At 41.0% G+C, this 18,870-nt stretch overlaps 1 protein-coding gene across 3 annotated transcripts; it reads right to left on the reverse strand.

Moving 5' to 3' along the window:
- Positions 1-1,137: 1,137 nt before the first annotated feature.
- Positions 1,138-17,026, reverse strand: lhfpl2b (LHFPL tetraspan subfamily member 2b). 3 transcript variants are annotated; one of them, XM_081365475.1, is made up of 4 exons: positions 16,914-17,026; positions 16,669-16,818; positions 11,751-12,349; positions 1,138-2,694 (listed from the first exon to the last, which is right to left on the reverse strand). In XM_081365475.1, the coding sequence occupies exons 3-4, from the start codon at positions 12,157-12,159 to the stop codon at positions 2,438-2,440; spliced, it is 666 nt and encodes a 221-aa protein (XP_081221601.1). In that variant the 5' UTR covers positions 12,160-12,349; positions 16,669-16,818; positions 16,914-17,026; the 3' UTR covers positions 1,138-2,437. The 3 variants fall into 3 exon arrangements, with proteins under 3 accessions (XP_081221601.1, XP_081221600.1, XP_081221602.1); XM_081365476.1 differs by having other exon boundaries at positions 1,970-2,517; positions 2,600-2,694; positions 16,669-16,948; XM_081365474.1 differs by having other exon boundaries at positions 16,669-16,982.
- Positions 17,027-18,870: the final 1,844 nt, after the last annotated feature.

Raw genomic sequence — 18,870 nt, forward strand, 5'->3', positions numbered from 1 at the left:
GAGAACGAGAACGAGCGCGAAACACAAATTGCTTTACGGCAATTCGACATAAACACACACGCATTTATGATGTATTACCAGATTACCCACCTCAGTAGACATAGCTCCACGCGATACAGTTGGCTTGCTCCGATCAAAACAAACGCACATGAGCAGCGGTAGAGAGGGGGAGGAGGCCGCCGCAAGTGAGTTTTTTACGACTGTGTTGTGAAATATACGCCCCACCACAGCTGTAGGGGGAGCTCGTGGGGAAAACATGCGACAACAAAAGGGAAAATCAGCGAAGAAGTGACTAGAGTTCGCTAGAGTTGCCGAGTTCTCCTTTAAACTGCAATTCATCGACTGCCCGCTAGAGACAGGCTCCAAAAGGGAGACAATTCTGTATCTCCCTCATGTTAAAATGCCCAACTTTACAGCAGAAAAAAATGTTTACCGCCTGGTACAAAAAGTGGTGTTGGTCTATACAGCTAATTCTGCCCTTCATGACAACTGTGAGGGGAGTGAATTTTTTTATAACTCATCAGTTTAAATTATATTAAGCCTTAAAGGTATAGCGGAGGATCTTTCCGAATTTTAGATAAGACCCGCCCTCTCCACTTTTTGAAAAGTTTGATTGATTCACCAGAATGATTGACAATTAGGAGGACCAATAGTATAGGTGATCCACCCGGAAGTAAAAAATCCTCCGCTATACCTTTAAACTTCTGCATAATTAAGGGTGTGGCCACTTGAGTGACAGGTGGATTGCCACTGTTGTCATTAGCCGTTTGTCAGCTAATTCCATTGACTGTAATAATAATAATTAATTCCAGCCACTAAACTTGGCATCTCTGCTGTGTTTGTGCTTTTTCGGTATTATTTCACAATTAGGTGGCTGGCAGAGGGTTAATTCTAACAGACCATCCAAGAAGTCTGGGCACCCTTTTTTTGGTGAGTGAAATTCTAATATCGTTTAATTTATTAATTTTATTTCAAGTAATTTATTTATTATTTATCATTTTAAAACTTTATTACACTCCAGAATCCGACAGACTGTGATTACCTGTAGGCTGAAACCATGTAAAACAGTCTGAAACATTGTCATATAATGTTACGCCTGCATTTCATAAATAGCGAAACATTTACCAACACAGACTATATTGGAAGTATTTGTTTTAATTATTGACATGTCCTCAAAAATATGTGTAGGAGATAGGCCTGTAATTAGGCTACTCAAGAATAGACAGTAGCCTAGCCTAGGCTACAACGGAACAGAATGAGGACTGTGATGTCCACAGCTAAAAGCTAAAATACATTTATTAAGACCTTTTGGACCCTGTAGTAATGAATCAACATTCTGGGGAATTACAATATTTAACATAAGCTGTTCATACGCTAACTAATGTAAAGTGGTGAACATTCTATTATTAACGTTATGATAAGTAGGCTAAAGTTATAAGACATCCAAATACACACTCATATATTCGGGTTAATTGATTTGCTTCAAATTGTTTGTTGGAGATGCAAGTTATTAAGTAATGAATGACATTAATTCTGATTCATGACAACTGTTTATGTTTATAAACAGTTTAGTCATCTAGTGTTGCAAATGAACGTTACCACATGTATTAATTAGTTATGACACTATATCCATATTTTTTTTACAGTCTATGGTATCTATACTAAAATGTAACGTGCAAACACTGCAGTTCTCTGATTGGTCAGAGAGAATCGTCACTTCCAGCGTCATTGGATTTTTCGCGCGCAACTTCAAAAAAGAAATGGCAGTATCGTGGTAAGTAGACGAGGTGGTGGCGCAACTATAACGATAAGTCTATAATCGCAAGCGGTACTAAACTGCAAACTGAGCCAAAGTAAAGCGAGCCCGAGTCGTACCACACAGTGGAAAAGCGCTAAAAGATTGCGGTGGCGGCGGCCCTATATTGCAGGATCATGCTATTCCAGAAAGCACATCAATCGCCTTCTGATTGGCTAAACAAAGAATCCATTTTTATTTTACAGTTTAAAGAGATCACAGATACAGGGCAGTTATTTCAGATGTCATTCAGAGACTACACTTATTTTAAGTATATCGTTCCATAAACAAAATTGCTTACAGCATTGTTCCATCCATTATTAAAAAAAAATCCATGTAAAATTGAGTAACAATCAAAATACTGATTAAATGCATTTGCTTATAAACACAATGTTAAAAAAAATGCATTTGTTAGTATAAAAAGTTTTAGTTTAGTTATTTTTCCTAGGAATAATTAGCGATTCGTATATGGCGATACAGCGATAGGATGAGATAAGAGTAAGAAAGCAAAAGCAAATACATTTGTAAAGTCTTTGTTCAGAAGACCGACAGAAGGTCTGAACTACATTCCCATTTATGCAACAGTAATTTCAAGCAGTAAACATGGAACACAAATGTTTCTTTCATTTGAGTGGTTTTGGCTCACAGCACACAAATGAGACTCCGTCCCTCTTCAATCTCATCCTGCACCTTGTCGTTGGAGGTGGCGATCTCAGCCTGGGCTGAAAACATGGCACAGAGAAAAGTGAGAACAGTGCCTCCTATGGCTGTGTAGAAGGCCCAGCCCAGAGAACACAAGCCCACTTTGTATGGCGAAGCATCCTGGCCACAGTAGTCAACCACCTTCTTAGAGCCCCAGCCTGCAGGATAGAGCATCAGGCCTAGAATGAGGAACAGACCTGCAAAGAGGAGAACGGGAATGCTGTAATTACAAAGACAACCACTTCAAACAAACAAATAGAAACGCATCCAGAACATGAATGTCTAATAATGTCATGAAAAACCTACACTTTTACATTTTCCAAAGAAAATAGGAGTGATGTTCTCGCCAATACAATACTAGGATGTTGTCACATTTTAAAGAAAGATAGATTTAATCATTCATTTCAACAGTACGCTTACATCAAAATTGACAACTATAATATAATAAAATGTATTACGTTTTGTAAGTGTGTGTATGCAGGTATGTTGGCTGCCACCTAAAATGCTCGAGCTTGATTCTGACTGGCAATGTTTTTATCTTTCATAAAAAATTATTCTGAAAGTTATTTCAATATCATTAATCAGTTATTATTGTTAAGTCCATGGTGTGTGGACTTCTCAATTCTCATAGAATTTAAATGATGATTAAGGCAAGAAGTGGACAAAAGTAAAACCCCCTTTTTCTATGCACTGGTCAATTTTTAGGTTTTGGGTTGGGTAGTCTTCTTTCAGACCATGTGACCAAAATACACAACTACATGTGTATTTTATTACACTTATACAGTATGTTTGCTTTCAATTAAAACGCATATAAGGCATGCATTGATCTAATCTCCACTTCGGTAGCACTAAAATTCACCAGATTTTTACAGAGGGGTTTGTTCATAGATCACTTGCTTGAATTATATATCACTTTATTATTTCAACAAATACTGTATATGTGATTTGATTACATTGTATTACTTTATTCAATTTCTGTACCTGTAAAATGATGTTAGACCTACCTGAAAAACCTGAAAAGCACTGTTTACTTTATTTGTATCTTTGCTCTATTGTATTTATATGTGCTATTCATTGTAGTTTTTGATTATTTGTTCTTATTTTCTTTATTTTTATTTAACATTAGCCCTATGTTCCCCTAAACATAGCACATACCGAAACGCACCGAAACTGTGACACATATTTATATTATATAAGGACTGAAAACGTATCGGTTACCTAACGTAACCTCTGTTCTCTCTAGAAGTGGGAACGAGTATTGCGTAAGTAGCTTACGCTGCGGGAAAGTCTTCTTTCTCGAGATACTGAAGACAAAAATTTTTCCTTAATTTTTAATAATCTTGTCAACGCAGTGCGGCAGCATGCAGACCTAGGGCAGGCTAACTAGCGTGCCCATTGGCTGCCCTGCGGCAACTGCAGCAGCCTATCGCTGAGCCCTTGGCGTGACGTCACGTCCAATGAGCGCGCTTGGCGCGCTTCATGCGTCACAGCCCGCGAAAAGGGGTGTGGCTTAGCGTATATAAGCGAGGCTCAGAGGCTGCTTCACTGGTTTCTGTCGCTGAAGCGAGTGAGCTCGTGGCGCGAGCACGGCGGGTTACGCAATACTCGCTCCCTCTTCTAGAGAGAACAGAGGTTACGTTAGGTAACCGATACGTTCTCTTACGAGAGGTTCTCTCGTATTGCGTAAGTAGCTTACGCTGCGGGAACTCCCTTGTCAACGCCGTGCGCGCCCAGCATCCACTGAATGAGTCCCAGGGAGAGCCCGGGGAACGTGATAGCAGGGAGCCGGGCGGCCAATAGAAGGCTAGCGCAGTACACAAGCACATACTAGGGAGCACGGAGCAGCACAGCGGTCCGAACTGACAATTCCCTGCATAATGCAGCTCAACCAGTAGAGCTAAATCAACCAACGTAGCCCGCGCACTGATAGTGGGCCGATCTACGCGAGACTTAGACTGAAAAAACTTTCGCCTGCAAGGCCACTTACGCCCACGACGAGGTCATGCCTCTGGTGGAGTGAGCTTGAATGCCCAGTGGGCACTGCAGGTCTTTAGACGCATAAGCAGCTGCGATAGCGTCCACTATCCATCTGGACAGGCTGTGTTTCGAGGAGGCGAGACCCTTGGTGCGCCCTCCAAATGAAACAAAAAGCTGCTCCGAGCACCTGAAAGCGGCGGAGCGTGTGATGTAGTTTCTCAGCGTCCTGACCGGGCAGAGGAGATTACCATCGGCCTCGCTGCCGGAAGTTGGCAGGGCTGAGAGGGAAATGACCTGCGCTCTGAAGGGAGTGCCCAATATTTTGGGGACATAACCATGCCTCGGTTTGAGAATAACTTTAGAGTCGTTAGGTCCGAACTCGAGGCACGCGGCGTTAACCCCCTGGGGTCGACGGTATCGCCGGCGATACCAGCTCGCTTTTTTTCAGTTCAGTTCAAAAGAAATAAATTTTGCTCTGTGGACTTTGAAATTACAAGCAAGTTTCATACATCAATCGATTCTGTTAAATGTGTATTATTTTTGTGTATACGCACAATAAAAACAAAGTGTTGTGCTTTTTGCCAAATAAAGAAAAATAAACGTGATGCGAGTTCTGCCTTCTCTCTCTCAGTGAAGACCAATCTGAAACGCGTCCGAAAATGAACTGTAACTCAGCGAATACTCAGTCAAACAGACATACAGATACACAGACATGAAGCTTGAATTCTATGCTTTTAAATGAGGTAATTTATATAAAAAACAAATATTCTCATCTTGTGAAATCTGTATTAAAAGAGAGCGATCCCAGTCGAGCTCATTAGAGCTAATTCAAAGGTAATGTGACTCCGCCCACGGAGAGCGTGTGCTATTCAAACGCAAACTACTGAGGCAATCCAAGCAAACCCGTGAACGCCCCCATATCAGCTCGAGAAAACAAGTTTATTCAGACCATTGTAGTCTACGTGTTTGACGCCCACTCCGCATATGGCCTTTCCAAACAGAAAGTGCTTTGCAAAATTCAAATCAATGTATTGTGTTATGTGAATGATAAGGCAGGGTGATTTTCACTTTATTTTGAAGAAAAAACACTAGGCGATGACATCTTTTAGACAAAAGTCTTATTGGCACATATTTAGAACGTGTTTTATGGCCTAATTTCAGAAACTTTAGTTTTTAGTTTTTTCAATAACCATGCATAAACATTATTCTCTCAAAAATGCAGACATGTACATTCTTGTTGCTCACATTTCATGGTAGCCCTGTTTGTGCTAAATAGTGTGTAATTTTTTTTTTGCCATTAACATGTTTATAAGCAACTGAAAAAAGCAAAAATGTCAGGGCATGTCAGAACATCTCAAGGACCCCAAAAACACCTTAGACCCCAGAGGGTTAATAGATAACACGTGAAGGTCTCCCACACGTTTGACTGAAGACAGAGCTATCAGAAAAACGGTTTTGAGCGTGAGGTATTTCATATCCACAGTTTCCAAGGGTTCAAAGGGATGCGTTTTCAGGGCCTCCAAGACCAGTGAAAGATCCCACATAGGAACCGAGGGGGGTCGCGGGGGGTTCATCCTCCTGGCTCCTCTAAGGAAGCGGGTGACAAACACGTTCTTTCCTAATGCGCGGCCCAGCTCTGAGTCAGTGAAAGCTGAGATGGCCGCAACATAAACTTTGAGCGTGGAGGGGGACCTGCCCGCGTCCAGCAGCTCTTGAAGGAATACGTGCGATACCCCACATGCCTGTGGATTGAGCCCCCTGGCAGTGCACCATTTGCTAAACACAGACCATTTAGACGTGTAGAGCCACCTCGTAGAGGGGGCTCTAGATTGTATGATCGTGTTCATAACCCCTCTTGGCAGATCAACGGGTAACCGTTGAGACTCCATGCATGCAGAGACCAGCGCTCTGGATGGGGATGCCAGATCGAGCCGCGGGCTTGAGAGAGAAGGTCTCTCCTCGCCGGTATCGGCCAGGGGACTGTGTCTGCCAGCTGTATTAATTCCGGGAACCAAGCTTGGTTCTCCCAGTACGGGGCTATGAGGAGCACTGTGGCGCGCTTCCCTGACTCTCCTGATGACCTGAGGCAACAGAGAGACCGGGGGAAAAGCATATAGCGGGCCGCTGGGCCAGGTCTGGGCCAGCGCGTCCTCGTTCTTCGTAAAGAACTCTGGGCAGTGAGCATTGTCTTTTGACGCAAAAAGGTCGACTTTCGCTTTGCCGAAACGGTGCCACAGTGACTGGACTGTTTGGGGGTGTAGAGACCACTCCCCAGGGGGAACGTTGTCCCTGGACAGTCTGTCGGGACCCTCGTTCAGGTGGCCAGGCACATGCGCGGCTCTCAGCGAGCGCAGAGAGTGCTGAGCCCACACGAGGAGGCGTTCCGCCAGGGTGCAGAGCGTCTTTGATCTGACACCGCCCTGGCGATTCACATTGGCCACTACCGATGTATTGTCCGTGCGGACTAGAACATGGTGACCTAGGAGGAATGGGAGGAAGTGCTTGAGCGCTTTCTCGACCGCGAGCATCTCTAGACAGTTTATGTGTAGGAGATTCTCCTGGTCTGACCAGCGGCCATAGACCGGTCTGCCTTCGAAGAGCGCTCCCCAACCTTGGTTGGAAGCGTCTGTCGAGACAACTTTCCGGTGTGAGATCACTCCCATAGTCACTCCTGTGTGATACCATTCGGCTGCCAGCCAGGGCTGCAGGGCTGAAATGCAGCCCTGATTCATTCTGACTCGCGAGCCGCGGCCGCCCAGGCTTGGTGGGGCACGCGCGCTTTCAGCCAGCGTTGAAGCGGGCGCATGCGCAATAAGCCCAGCTGGAGCACCGCTGCAGCTGAGGCCATATGCCCCAGGATACGCTGGAATGTCCTCAGCGGAACCTGGCTGCCTACTTGGAGAGATGCGGCGAGGTGACGGATGCGGCGCGCACGCTGCTCCGATAATCCGGCCGTCATAGCCACCGAGTCCAGTTCTATTCCAAGAAAGGAAATTGACTGACGGGGCGATAACGAGCTCTTGGTCCAGTTGACCGAGAGACCCAGACCTTCCAGATGGCTGAGAAGCGCTGTTCTGTGAGACACAAGCTCTGTCTCTGACTGCGCTAGAATAAGCCAATCGTCCAGATAGTTCAGTATCCGCATTCCCTGTCTTCTCAGGGGAGCGAGAGCCGTGTCCATGCACTTCGTAAACGTACGGGGTGCTAAAGACAGGCCGAACGGCAGGACTGTGTATTGATATACTCGACCGTCGAAGGCGAATCTCAAGAATGGCCTGTGACGGGGAGTTATCTGGATCTGAAAGTACGCGTCCTACAGATCGAGAGAGATAAACCAGTCTCCTGGGCGAATCTGCACGAGGATTTGTCTGGTTGTGATCATTTTGAACGGCCGTCTCATGAGGGCTTTGTTCAAATGTCTCAGATCTAAAATAGGTCTTAGCGCTCCGTCCTTCTTGGGTACGAGCGTCCTTCGAGGTTAGTCCGACCTGGGTGGGGCTAAACACTCTTCTCTCCTTTAGCCAGTGACGGGGGGGGGGTAGCCTTCTTGTAACGTAAAGGAAGCTATAGCCCGAGACCGTCCGTTTCTGACATCCCTTGTGAGCGGCGCCGTTTGCGCGGCTTGACAGAGGGGGGTAAGCAGCTGTCTATGATAGCAGCGCTGTCTGCTTCATTCCCTGAAGCAACGGCAGTGCGGGCGAAAGCCGGCCGCTGCACGTCGGGAGGTGGGGGGGAGAAGGAGATAGCGATGCTCGCGGGAGGGGTTCCGGCGAGCGCTCAGCTGCTGCATCCGTGGACGGAGAGACAACGCGGAAGCGTCGAACGTGGCGAGTCGAGCCCGCAGGGTCGACATCAGCAGTTCTTCGCAGAGTTCGCAGCCGCCCGAAGTAAGGGCGAGGGCTGCGCGGTCACGACCCAGGCAGAGATCGCAGATCACATGGCGGTCCCTGTCGCTGAGCGGGGCTCTGGACGAGCCACAGGAATTGCGAGGCATTTTGCAACAAACGCCTCGCGCTCTTTTAGATGCAGTGTGTCGCGGTAGGCGAACACACAAACACACACAACACAGAGCAGAAAAGGATATAATTCGCCGGATAGTGGAGCAGGCAGGGAAGGCTGAAGGCGGCGAAGACGGCCGGCTTCCTCAGGCTGATATCCTCGGCGTGCTGGACGCTTGTTTCAACGGCGGCGGCTTCCTCAGAGTCCAGCGATGCGGAGAGCGTCGCTGAAGAGACAGAAATCAGTGAAGCAGCCTCGGAGCCTCGCTTAAATACGCTAAGCCACACCCCTTTTCGCGGGCTGTGACGCATGAAGCGCGCCAAGCGCGCTCATTGGACGTGACGTCACGCCAAGGGCTCAGCGATAGGCTGCTGCAGTTGCCGCAGGGCAGCCAATGGGCACGCTAGTTAGCCTGCCCTAGGTCTGCATGCTGCCGCACTGCGTTGACAAGATTATTAAAAATTAAGGATAATTTTTTGGCTTCAGTATCTTGAGAAAGAAGACTTTCCCGCAGCGTAAGCAACTTACGCAATACGAGAGAACCTCTCGTAAGAGAACTGAATGCTACCCTCATTTTTCTCTTTAAAGTTTAAACTTTCCTCAGAGACATGCTCATACAAAACTAGAAACTGAGATATAGCCTTGTTTATCCTGACAACAACCCTGTAGCCCTTTTGAACTGTGTGATAACATCATCAGAATATCTTTACAACATGAACGTTTTCCCTGTAATAACTAAGGGTGAGCCATGAGTCACGATTTCAATTCAATGTCATTTTGTGCCTCTAATGAGCTATGCGATTATGCTTTAAATAGATATTTGCCTTAAATTCTGTGATTTAATTGTAAGTACTGTTTAAAAGTCAAGGCAAGAACTCTAGCTGATCTAATCTTCATACCAAACAGAGCCAGTCACTGTGATCCCTCTATTTTATTCCGTGTTCTTACTCTAAATAGGCAAGTGAGATCCTGTCTCTGAAGTCATGCTGAAGTCACGCACTCACTATTCCCAAATTACTCAATCACCGTGTCGTAAATCTTTCAATTAAATTATACAAGAGCTATGTAATTTGCTTGTGCCTGTTGTTGGTCTTGGTCTTCTATAAAATGAACCACAATATTTTTATTGTACCACAATACTTTATTGTTCTAGTGTTTCCAGACATGACTGCAAGTAAGGTGCATTATCAAGACTGATCTGTTGGTATTGTGACTCAGAGTGCCCTGCCACAATAAACATTACAGCTCTGTTCCTTTGAGCTGGTTTGAGAAATGGTAACAAAAGGAGGTTGGATTCCTAGGGCTGTATTCACAAAGCATTCAAGCCGGCATGAAATGAAAATTATTTCAATCTTTTTTTTCTAAATCCATGCAATAGATTGTGAACGATTCATTCATGCATGTTTCATTTTTATTTTATTTATCTCATATTTTTTAATCAGAATGAGAATGTCATCAGATTTTTCTCTAGTGACAAATGCCGGAATTCTCCAATTATTTAGTCGGCTTAAACTCATCCATCCACAACTTGCTGTAAGAGCGGATTTATTTTAGCAAGCAAATCCCACATCTCAAAATCTGATAAACAGCCAAAGGAAAGAATCAAGTCCCCAACCTGTTTTCTATTTTGATAATCCATTACACCCCCTTGTACATCAAAATACAGAAGCAAAGATCTGTCGCTAGTTCTGTTTCATTGCGACTTTAAAAGGTTAGTTCAACCAAAAAGGAAAATTCTGTCATTAATTACTAACCCTCATGTCGTTCCAAACCCGTAAGATTTTCGTTCATCTTCGGAACACAAATAAAGATCTTTTTGATGAAATCTGAGAGCTTTCTGTCCCTTCATAGACAGCTACGCAACTACCACTTTGACACTTCAAAAAGTTCAAAGAGATCGTAAAATTTATTGTAGCAAATGTATGTTGATTAGGGAAGAAGGAGGCGGGAACTGGCGAACATTTAAGACGATACTTTAATTATAAAATAAATAGACTGCCGCACACATAAACAAAACAATGTAAAATAGACCAGGCCTGGTCCTCTCTCATCCTTCACTGTCGTCACCCCTCTTTTTATGCTTCTGGATCTCCTCCGTGATAGATATGAAACATGTGTGACGTTCATTAGCAATCACAGCTCTCGACCTCTTCCTACTTGCCACACTAATCAAGTAGTGGTTGGTGGTTTAGTCCAAATTTTCTATCGATTTAATTGCTTTGTATGATGAACAGCTTTAATTTAGGCTTTTATTTACATTTAAAAATTCATCAACTCACACATCACATCAGTTGTGGTAAACCGAAGCTCAAGGATGTTCGTTTGATGTGCGAGAACCAATGAGGTTCATTCTCGTGTTACGCAGCACGTTTGAGCTTCCGCAAGAACCAGTGAGGTTTGTTCTCGAACATCAAGCAGGTTCGGTTGAGCTTCTGTTTATGTTCGCTGATGAATGTTTAAATGGGAATAAATCCTAAATTAAATCTGTTCATCATATAAAGCGATCGAGTCTAATCAGAAAATTTGGACTAAACCGTTCAATTTATATGGATTAGTTTTACGATCTGTTCATGAACTTTTTGAAGTGTCAAAATGGTAGTTGCATAGTTGTCAACGGAGGGACAGAAAGCTCTCAGATTTCATCAAAAAGATCTTCATTTGTGTTCTGAAGATGAATGAAAGTCTGACAGGTTTGGAATGACATAAGGTTGAGTAATGACAGAATTTTCATTTTTGGGTGAACTATACCTTTAAGAATATAATCAACTACCATTTTCTTATTTTTTAAACTAAAAGAAGAATGTATATATTTTTCTTAAGGCTTTTATACATTTATTTGGTTGCAAGTAAGAAAGACACACTTATGTTTAAAATGTTTGAGATTTTCAAACATTGTGCCTCTGTATGCTGGAGATCAAGTTCTGTTTTAAATCAGAAATAGGACAAGCTTGACAAGGTTTTATAAACATTGGAGACACCAGAGAGACACTGAAGTAACATTTCCAATGCCGTAATATTTAGACTGTCTTTTCTGTAATAGGATGATGAGAGTCCTGAAGCTCATAATTAAATAGCATGGTCTTTGAGGTCACCAGAGGAATGTCAAACCCTTGAATCTGTGAGTTCAGAGCATTCTGTGGGGTAACTTGAGTGTCTCACTTAAACACACTCCCTAATTTTCTGTTTAATTGATTGTGGTTTTAAGCTAAAGATGGCCACCACAAAAGACTGCAAAGAATCTAGGAAAGCAGTGCTTCTGTATACTTTCCCATCTTACCTGCTATTCCCTGAAGCAGGCCACACACGTTGAATATGCTCTTCTTCAAGATACTCTGGAAGCACATGCTGAAAACCGAAAGGATGCCCACAACAGACAGGAGAAAGATTCCGATGACTAGAAATATAACAGTTGCCTGCCAGAAGCCACTGGCTATTTCCATAAAGTCTGTGGCGTAGGGCCCACACTGGACCACCTTCTGCTGTGCCATCTTGATGCAGCGGTTATATATACCCAGGGTGCGCTGGTCGCTGCGTTGAGAAGCGGTGATGGTGAAGTTGAATTCAGAACCATCTGGATTTCCCACGAGCCATTCAGCGCTCATAAATGCCACCAGCTCGGCAAATGCCACCACAATGCTCATCAAGGTCCATAACATAGAGCGGCATGTGACTATAACGTGACACATTCTGCAGAACCTTGATGCCGGCACTTGAGAGGAAACGCTTTCTTCTCTGTTGAGGTCAAGCAGCACGTCAGTGAAGGGCCATGGGTGTTATCATCACAGCTAAATCAGCCCCATTTCTCTTCAAACTGCAACTCCTGAGAACTTGGAACCATCTGGAAAGTATCCATGTACTGACACAGAATTAACAAATCTATGAAGAGAAATAAGGAACATTTGTTTAGAAAGTTATAATCAAGACCATAAATCTACATTGCTCAAGAGCTCTGAATCAGCACACTGACCTCTGGAACAGAAACAAGGAAATGTGGTTTTGAATACATAAAGCTCTCTCTGTAAAATCTTGCACACAGCACACTCTAAAAAATGATTAAAAACTATAAATTGGGCCATTTTGGCAACCCAGCACTGGGTTGTTTTTACCCAGCTGGGTTAGGTCAAATTTTCAACCTAACATCATGGGTGTGTTTTTTTCACCCTACTGCAAGGGAGAAGTTTAGGAGTGAAACTGTGAGGACTGAAACTGAGGTGGAAGACATGTTGGAGCCATAAACAACACAGTATTTAAAAATGCAGTAAGCAATTTCTGAGAAACGCTGCATTAAGTCAGCATGAAATGGAAGTAGGGGTGGGCGATCTGATGATTCTATATCATGATCAATCTTGAAGACGTCCATGATCTTCTTCTAAGCGAATAGTAGAGATCATGATCTTTAATGTCCTCGTAATAATGTTAAAATACAGCAATGACTGCCTACTAGAGATGACTGTGCTGACTGGCCAAATTGTGGGCAAAGTGTGGGCATTAGAGTGGGCATTAGAAAAACAATTCAACAGCAGTAGGGAAGTGCGACGAATCAAATTTTAGTTTTGGTTTTGATTTTGGCTTCCACTGATTATGAAAACGTGATAATCAAGATAACGTGACTGTCATAAAATGAAGTCTACAGTGGGACATACTTTATATTAAAAAGAGTTATTAAAAGCACATCAAACTGCGAAAGAGACTGATCCCCACTCTCTGTGTGCGCGTTGCGAGATGGAGCTGAACACGGACGAGCAAAGTATACTTGGGATTTCAGGCGCACACCTAAATGGTCAGATATACACAAAAATATGTCCATCTTGGCAAGTATTTACATAAAGACAGTCGGTTATGTCTTAAGTGAATAAATAGTTGGGGAAAGAAATCAGATGTGTGTCACTATATTAGATCCATGCATTCTGACTTAAAGCCTAATCCAAATACCAGCTGATATCTTTGTCAATCTGTGTCAAAAGACAAAGACAAAATCACTCGCTGCCCTTGACTGAATAACTTTAGTAGTTTTTAATAAGAATCAATGTATATTTAATTTAAACAGTGAAGACTATGCAGTGTTTTAAAGTTTAACTCCGAATTTAATAACTATTTTGACAACTGATTGTTTAATGCAATACTGTGTTTTAAATTGTGTCCATAGGCTTGTTCCAGTCTGGATATTCTTGATAGTACATCCCAAATTTGGGAAGATCGTGATTCAGATCATAGATTGTATTGTTTGTTTTAAGATTGTGATATGAAATTCTGGGAAGATCGCCCAGCCCTAAAAGGAAGATTCTTCCTTATTGTGATGTATATTTGAGTAAACAGCTTCTTGAATAAGTAGGGCATAATAAAATGTAGGGCAGGACTTGATTTTATCCATCGGGAATTAGGGCTGGATGATAAAACGATAACTAATTATTGCGATATAATGTTCCTTGACAAAATTATAATAAAATTTGATAAATGTTCGATACAATGTTTATGCACCGTGTATGTGTATGCCTGTTGCAGACTGTCGCACTGGTGCCAATACAATTTGCCTAACTGATAAGCGCTGCCATTTCTGTTGCGCGAACTTAGAGCGAATGAGTCATGTGACCACTAAACATCACAGAGAGATCCAGTGAAAAGCGTTTGAGTTCAGTGCAGAGTTGTCCCATTCAAACCACAAATCAAATGCCTCGTGATTTAAACTATAAAGCCAGAGGAAACAGCGCTGACACTATCAACAATACTGACGCGGAAAACATAGTGGGCTTTTCAATCCACAGTTTCTGTGCATTTGTTTTATACTAGGCTAAATGTCTCAAAAAGTCAGAATATTAGAATTACCCAATAAAGATTGTTACAATTTTTACAGGTTTTTTTTATGAACATAAATTTACATCTGCATCCCAACTTAAGCTACTGCTATTGTCCAAAGACAAAAATATGTAATATCAATTGTTCAAATGTTTGGCAAGTGTTTATTGTGTTTTGATGAGAAAACCACAAAGTCTGGCTTCTACAACTTTCACTAAGGAGCAAAAAATCTGCCTTTAAACTAGAAAGAAATAAAGATTTAACATTTATCATGATAATATTGATATTGACTGATATATATATTGTTTTTTTTTTTTTTGCCATTTCACTCAGCCCTATCGGGAATTGATTGGAAAAATGTGGTTTGCTATTGTTGTAATCTCATGTGAGTTACAGGTTGTCCTGCCCTCACACAAATAAACACATCATCAGAGAAGAAAAGAGATGTTGTTATAAGAGGGAGGGGAAATTTAAATCAAGTATAAAGATGTACACGGATAAATAATTTATATTAAATACATCAATAATCCATAAAAAAACAAGAAGGGTCAATTTTGTTAAGGGGGTGAACATTCTTCTACTTTCTCTAAAAATCGCACATTTTTTTATTAAATGAGATAGTATATTTACATATGAATTAGCCATCAATTCACTAAGTGTTTGAGTCATTTCACAGTCATTTGAGACTATCACAGGACATTGCTGCAAGCTATATGAAACTTTCACCTAGTCTGTGTTATGACAAGTCCTTACTGTGATACCACAAGATTGTGTAAGTAGCAAATGCCTGTTTGCACAGGCGTGTAAGATGGTAAAATAAAGAATGTGAAAGAACAAACTCTACTTCTCAATGAAATCCTAATCTAAACACAAGAAAGGCATGACATTTCAGACTTAAAAACTCCTAAGTAAACTGAGGCTGAGTACATGATGACAGGTAAGGGTTTCCTTAAAGCCTTCAATTACAGTACTGTGAAGGCAGGTGATATATGCATTTAATAAATGAATGATTTTGTCAGGTTAGAGTCTTTTCACTTCGCATCAAGCACTGTTTTATCAGTTAAAATTGAAATGGTAGGCAATCACAACACCATGTCAAAGCTTGTTGTCCCAGGGAATCTCCAAATACGTATACACGTATGTCTTCTGTATACAGCTTTTTTGTTGCAATAGACTTGTGTATTCAGTCTTCAAGAATAATTGCTTGATTATCAAGCTGAATTGTGAGCTACCCAAGTGTTTACCTGAATGGCCAGAATGTTTCAGATCTAAGAAAAACAAAGAATGAGCTCAAGCTTAATTTAATCACACCGCATGATTTCCCCAAAAAAGGAGACAGCAAACCAAATAGGAAAGTGCCATGGATTCTTAAGGGGCCTGAAGAATGTCAGAGCCTGTTGCTGTGAGATGTGGACACAAAGGCTCTCCTGCTGGGAAATTAACATGGTCCTGAAAAGGGATGAAGAGGTTCTCTACCTCTGAATGAAGATGGAACCAAGTCCCTAGAAACGGTGACAGACTTTCAATGGCTCAATGGAGTTTCAAATGGCTATTTGACCAAATGCTGCCTTCAAAACAGTTTGAAAGCTGACAAGAATCCTTCACTGTATTCATCCTCAAAAACCTTCACCCTATTCAACCTAGGCCTATTTAGTTACTGGCTATCCTCTACTTTATCAATATGGTGTTTTTGTTGGCAGATTCTCGTACTTTTATTGTAGAACTCCCATAATACAGTGAATCCGGTACATAATGGTGCATATACATTGGTATGGTACATCAACAAATGGTACATGTCCAAAAACATAATAGTATTGTCATGTCACCATATCCAAAAACCACAATAATCCCATGGTAGGCTACTTTTTGGTTGGTGAAATATTTATCCCCAAATCATGATGTGCTATGGTAGGCTACATATAAAACATGGTAGGCCTATTACCAAAGTGTCATGTTCAGAAAACCATATTTGTTTTATTGTACTGTTTGGTTAGAAGCCGATCTCAAGCCAACTTTGATAATAACTTAATTTAATCTCAAATCTTAAAAAGTCTACCGGCGTCTCGTGTTATTGTCGAGAAGATCTTCTCATACCTCCAAACATTGAACACAGTCACGGTTAACCAAAGTTTGCCTAAAAGCACAAATTCAGAAAGCAGTTTTGATATTTAAGAGACTATGAGAGGCAGTAAATTCCTCTCGCTCACACCTCTCTTCGCTTGTTCTGTTTCTCTGAATGCGTTAGTAAAGTTGTACCATCCCACCACTACAGCTAAAAGTAAATGATCTCTTTTGTTCGGCGTGATTTTCGACGATGTCAAAACCCAGATGCGACACAATTGAATTGAGAACAATAAAACGCAATCCGAAAGACAAACATAAAATGTTTGTATTCCCCTTACCTTAACATTGGTGAATTAACGGTCAGTTCGCTGATTAGTCTTTAACTTCCTGATGTTGGCGGATCTCTTCTGTTCTGACGCTACACGACACGAGCCAGAAGGGAAGAGCCACAGCAGAAACATGCAGCTTCACAATCAAACCTCTGGAGACTGGAATACATGGAAAATCATACAATATTCCATTGTTTAAAGTTCACGGATCCAAGTTCGGTGTTAGTCTCAAATTAATGTCAGTTCTTGCTCACTTCAGCTACTTTCTCATTGTTTCTACACCGCCTCCTTTACTGCAGCCCCTGGGGAAGTTTTTATTGCTCGGAATGCGCCTATGCGCCTATAGGTAGAGATGAGAGCACAGCTCACTGACATAGGCGAGCTCTCCCTTTTTATGATGCTTGTCGGTTTCTTTGCTGAAGATGTTTAAATTTGTCTGGAGAATCTGATTAACTATATCAGTTCGAGATATTTTAAGAGACACCGTGGATTTATGGTGTGGTGGCAAGACACATTTTTACAGCTGGATGCTTTTGGCCCTGACTCTTTTAAAACACCTTTTACACTCTCACAAATTTTGTTTAATTTGTCCACAATATCCAACATTGCAACCTATATATATTCCAACCTATATATTTCATCACCTGAGAACTCATCAGTCTATGACAAACTTATTCTGAAACATTTTTTGTCATGAACATTTCTATACCAGACCATCATATAGCATCTCGCCACTTATCTCAAATATTGGATTCAATAGCATTCTTTGGAGGAAATTATGTTTTAAAAATATTTTGGAATGGCCAACATCCTTTTAAATTCACAATTAAATAGTCTTTTCACATTTTTTCCACAAAATTACAGCCTACATGAAAATGATACATAAAAAAATTATATACTTAGATTTTTTCTTTGTTCTGTTCACAAATATTTCATATTTCATCTCAAGATCGTCAGTGTTTCTTACTAAACAAGGCTTACTTTTGAAGGAAAAAATAATAATCATGGAGAAAACTGCTTGGTTCCCTTACTTTACAAATGCAATTACAGATTAAAATGATTGTTGTGGTGCTATATGTTGCTGCAACTGTGGGACAGACATAATTTAAATAATTTTCACACAATAAATAGGCCTACTGAAAACGTTTATGTATTACAGTCTTTGTTGAGTTCATAATAGTAGTAATATATTTTAAAATAAATAATAAAAAATAAAATAAAACATTAAAAATGATAAAAACATTTAATAAAAAATACACAAATACAATTTTAATTTTTTTTTATAAGGGATTTTAATAGTTTAAGATTGAAAGTCTGTGTCTAGGTCAATATGGTGAGGCAATAACATAGACAAAGGGCTTTTGAAAATAAATTAAGTATCTTCATATAACAAAAAGAAAGAAAAACCTTTATTTATTATTTTTAATACAAATCAACCCTTGTGACATAATAAAGTCTAATTTTTTTTAAACGTCCAGCTGCAGTTATACAATTATACAAAATGTTATCAATCTGTAATATTTAAATATTAATATTTTGAGGCCATTTTATTAATAAGATTCCATAAAAGGACAATGGGCCTATTGAAGTATGAATTAACAAAAGCATGTTGTAGTACTTCTGTGTCAACTCTAGAGAGCTCTATTGTGTCTTTTACTGTAAGTGAGTCAAGGTGACGAGTGTGGGATATAATACTGTGTATAAAGTGTGTAAAAAAAAAAGGCATGACAACACTGTTCTCGAACAAAGTCCAGACTAACTGATGCTTTAATACAGTGTACAGCTGAATTATTTAGTAAAGCAAATGCCCTACTATTATGTCATGTGCTGCATTTGCTGACTGTCACTTTATTCTGTCACTATTACTCATTTTTATCCATAACATATTTTAGCATTTTTATTTTGAACTAAAAAATAAGCTTAGTCCAAGATCAAGAAAAAAATAACTCTGCCCAACACTTCACTGTGTCTCATCCTTACCTAATCTGCCCTGCAGAATTCGTGTCTGTCTTTTCCCACTCAAGTTTTTGGATGTAATCATGTTGAGAAATGCTGTATTGACTTGCACGTGAGATGAAGCAAAGGGGATGAAATACTTTGTACATCCCATTTTCCCAACCTTTTTTAATGAATTTAATTGCTCAATTTGTCAAAAATGTATGTTTAAAATGAAAACTTAAATAGCATGATTTGCATGATTTAAGTACAAAT

The sequence above is a fragment of the Scardinius erythrophthalmus genome, assembly GCF_964197995.2.
Source record: "Scardinius erythrophthalmus genome assembly, chromosome: 5".
NCBI lineage: Eukaryota > Metazoa > Chordata > Actinopteri > Cypriniformes > Leuciscidae > Scardinius > Scardinius erythrophthalmus.